Below are 4,484 nucleotides of genomic sequence, written 5' to 3' on the forward strand. Positions count from 1 at the left end.
AACATAAATGGCATATACAGTTTTGTAAGACTTTTACTTAAACCACAGAAACCACAAAGAAAGCACAACTTTTGCTTTCACGGTGAGAATCATAATAACAAGGTTGCTCAACAGATCATCCTATATTTGAAATCAAAATATTAAATGTATATCCAAATCAAAAGTTATGTAGTTAACTTTACTTCACTTCAACAACAGTTGTGGTTTGACCTGAAGAGTGTGTTGGGTGTTGAATGGCTTTTCAGCACCACAGGGATGGACAGCGACTCTGACCCATGAGGCGTACAGAGGGCTTGACAATAGATTGTTGCTGATGGCCTTTACTCAATGGGGTAACAATGAAAATATATAAACGCTGAACTCAATTACTATTTTCACTTCTTACATTCCCCATTCCCTGTACTTATTGATTTACATAATGAAGGCCTTCACGCATTAGAAATCCAAGCCAGGCAAAATAAAGTTGGTCTCAGTGAAATCAGTGTTAACAGTAAATATATTTTTTAATATACAGACTTTGATTTCAATACATGTATTTATTTTACATGTATTTAAGTCATGGATATGTTAATGGCATCTCATTATGGTGTTTCACTTGTTATTTAACGACCGTGCAAAAGGGTTAGTGTGTTTTTAACGATGCCGCTCAGTTTTCCTCTCATTGGATGAGAGAGATGGATGCTGCGCACCAATAGCATTCAGAACTGTACAAAGAGATCTACTCCCTCCCCCATGCAGCTTCAGCACCAAAACCACAATGCTCGGAGTGGGAGGAGAGTAGGCAAATGGTTCATATACTCACAGTATAACATTATATCTTAATTTTATCTTTGACGATGAACAGGCATCTTTTTAACGGAATATGTCACGCTCTCGGAATATGGATTTTGACTTTATATTCTCCTTTCTTGTGGATTGGAAATGATGTGTTTTACTGAATCGGGGATGACAAAGACAATGGGATACCGAGACTGGAGATGGCAGGCGCTTTGGTGGCATCATTTCTTTCTCTTGTGGAGTACAATAGACGGACAGACTCGTTACAGCATCCCGGAGGAACTGAAACAGGGCTCTGTGGTAGGAAATCTGGCCAAAGATCTGGGTTTGGGACTATCAGACATTTTTGACCGTAAGATGCGCGTCGCCTCTGAGGCTGGTGAGCAGTATTTCAGTGTGGACGCGGGGAAGGGCGAGCTGGTGGTGAATGACAGAATAGACAGAGAGGCTTTATGCGGACAAAGCGCCAGCTGTGTTCTACCTCTGCAAGTAGTTATTGAGGACCCGCTACAGTTACACCGAATTGAGGTTGAAATAAGAGATATTAATGATAATTCTCCAAGTTTCCTTTCAAACGAATTATCTTTAAAATTAGCCGAATCAGCAGCAGTTGCCACGCGCTTTCCTTTAGAGAGCGCAACAGACCCCGACGTTGGTACAAATTCATTGAAAACATATACTCTCAGTAAAAATGAGTGTTGTTCCCTTAAAATAAAAGAAATTGAGGGTGGTAAGACCGTTCCGGAACTTGTTCTAGAAAAGCCTCTCGATCGAGAGAAAAAAGCAGTTCACAAAATATTACTAACAGCTTTAGACGGTGGGAATCCAGTAAGATCTGGAACCTCACAAATAACCATAAATGTGCTTGACAACAATGATAACTTCCCGGTGTTTGAGAAAAATATTTACAAAGTCACCCTGGGTGAAAAAAGTATAAAAGGAGCTATTGTTATAAAGCCCAAAGCAACTGATGCAGATGAAGGTTTAAATGGTGAAATTGAATTCTCATTCGGCTCTCGGACACCAGATTCTGTTTTGTCAATGTTCGATATTAACCCCTTAACAGGTGAAATCACTCTGAAAGGAGAGTTAGACTATGAAACTACGAAGTCATATGACATTGATGTAACTGCAAAAGATAAAGGCAGCCCCGAAATGGAGGGCCACTGTCGCGTGCAAGTTGACATTACTGATTTCAATGATAACGCTCCAGATATAGTTTTCACTTCTCAGCCAAAGCCAGTGCGCGAAGACGCACCAAGTGGCACGGTAGTTGCTTTGATCAGTGCCCGAGACCTTGACTCCGGTGATAACGGTAAAGTAACATTACAACTCACCAAAGGCTCCCCCTTTAATTTGAAACCATCCTTTTCTAATAATTACGCCCTGGTTACCAGTGGTGCTTTAGACAGAGAGAGCTGCTCGAACTATGATATTGAGATAACAGCCACTGATTCAGGCTCTCCTCCTCTGTCTAGTAAGAAAACTATACCTGTCACCATCACTGATGTGAATGACAACCCTCCTGTATTCACTCAGCCCTCCTATAATGTATATTTAAAAGAGAATGGGGTACCAGGGTCTATACTGTTCTCAGTATCAGCATCTGACCTGGACTTTGGTGAAAACGCCAAAATCTCTTACTCTATACTGGACTCTAAAGTGCAGGACGTGTCTGTCTCATCTTATGTTTACATTAACTCAGATAACGGCAGCATCTACAGCATGCACTCGTTTGACTATGAGAAACTGAAGGTGTTTCAGATTCAGGTTCAGGCAAAGGACCAGGGCTCTCCGTCTCTCAGCAGCAACGCCACTGTCCATGTTTTTATCCTGGACCAGAACGACAATGCCCCCGCTGTTATCTACCCCTCCTCCGCTGCCCTGGGCTCCCTCTCTCACCAGAGGATGCCTCGCTCCGCTAAAGCGGGTCACCTGGTTACTAAGGTGTCGGCCGTGGACGCTGACTCGGGCCATAACGCCTGGATCTCCTACAAACTGGCGGAGGCCACCGACGCCTCTCTGTTCACGGTCAATCTGTACACAGGGGAGGTGAGGACTAAACGCGCTGTGTCCGAGCAGGACGACTCCTCTCAGAGGCTGCTTATAGAGATCAAGGACGACGGGGAACCGGTCCAGTCCGCCTCCGTCACGGTGTCCATCCTGCTGGAGGACGGCCTCCATGAGCCCATCTTAGACCTCCGACAGAAAGCGGCCGAGCCCAGCAGGAAAACTGGGAGAATCACCCTTTATTTGATTCTCTCTCTGGCCTCGGTGTCCGTGCTGTCTCTGCTGACTTTTCTCATCTTAGCGGTTAAATGCATCAGGAGCAGCAGAAGCAGCGGTAGTTGCTGCACGAGACGGACCGACTGTGATGATTACAAGAACCCCAACAGAAACCTGCAGATTCAGCTCAACACCGATGGACCCATAAAGTACGTGGAGGTCCTGGGAGGAGACATGTTGTCTCAGAGTCAGTCGTTCAGGTCCTGTCTGTCTCCCATGTCAGAGTACAGTGATTTCACTCTGATTAAACCCAGCAGCACCACTGACTTTAAGGAGGTGATCAGTGTTCTGGATGCGTCTTTGCCCGACAGCACCTGGACCTTTGAGAGCCAGCAGGTGAGCTGAAAACCATGTGTGGTGTTGCATCTATAAATGTGGGCTGAACAGAATTTCCCTAATTCTGTTGTGTTTTTCTTCTTTCCTCTAATATTCACGAGCATAGCGCGAATTTATATTTCTTTGCTTATCTGTGGGTGTACGTGGGAAGTGTTCTGTTTCTCTGTGATGTAAACCAAATCGCACAAACTCGGTATATCAGCTACGTGACAGAGCACATTTGCCATATATTTGAGCTATATTACTTCAGCAAATTCAGCCGTCGACGTATAGACATCTTTTGTATTGTTTGCAACAATTATATTTTATTTGTTATTTCTTCTAAAACAAACTAATTTTGCTGTTTAATTTGGGCTACATGGCCTGTATCTTCAAATTGTCTGCTGCGTGGCATTTCTACTTCAAAATATTTTATAGAACATCTTAACTTTATAGTGAAACAACATTTCAACTTTCCTTTGACTTAGGCGAGTTGGGAAAACCAGTTTGGAAACCATGCCCCCCTGCGGATATAAATAGCATTGCTATAAATAACAGCTGCTTGATGCACTGCTGCGTTTTGACTATGAGGAGTTCTCAATGAGAGCACGTGACTGAATTGTTCAATAACATAAAATGTATCCATTTATGTTTTTTCTTGGATTATGAAAAACAGTCGCAACATGTTCCTCCTTCTGTTCATTGTCCATTGTCATTGAGAATTAGGTTGGTACTTGCCTGTCAGTGGACGTGGAGTCAGTGAAAAGTTTTCACTGTGTGTGAGAGTTGTGTGACAGAGCTGGTCCAGCCCCGTCTCCCAATGAGAGGGAAGGCCTCTGTGGCCTCTCCCCGCCCACGAGGCCAGTGAGGCGGAGGAGACGGAGCAGAGAGTTTCACTGGAGGCAGAAAGTACTTTGATTTTCGTCCTCGTTTTCTCTTAAAAGACGGCCGTCATGATCACATCAAAACTTCCCATCGCTCTATTTTTAAAACGGAAATGTTTACCAACAAGCCTGGCAGCCTCGTTTTAACGTTACTATGGATACGTTACGGTGAAAGAAGAACTTAAAAACTTTCCCATTCTCCGATCCTCGGAGCGCAGCACA

At 43.8% G+C, this 4,484-nt stretch overlaps 1 protein-coding gene across 1 annotated transcript; it reads left to right on the forward strand.

The window, feature by feature from the left end:
* Positions 1 to 945: 945 nt before the first annotated feature.
* Positions 946 to 3,408, forward strand: LOC139291807 (protocadherin gamma-C5-like). The gene has a single exon (XM_070913913.1). The coding sequence runs from the start codon at positions 946 to 948 to the stop codon at positions 3,406 to 3,408; it is 2,463 nt and encodes an 820-aa protein (XP_070770014.1).
* The last annotated feature ends 1,076 nt before the right edge of the window (positions 3,409 to 4,484 follow it).

This window comes from Enoplosus armatus, chromosome 10 (assembly GCF_043641665.1).
Source record: "Enoplosus armatus isolate fEnoArm2 chromosome 10, fEnoArm2.hap1, whole genome shotgun sequence".
In the NCBI taxonomy this organism is placed as follows: domain Eukaryota; kingdom Metazoa; phylum Chordata; class Actinopteri; order Centrarchiformes; family Enoplosidae; genus Enoplosus; species Enoplosus armatus.

Excerpts from the sequence above, each read along its gene's own strand:
- LOC139291807 (XM_070913913.1), top strand. The coding sequence starts at position 946 with ATGACAAAGACAATGGGATACCGAGACTGGAGATGGCAGGCGCTTTGG.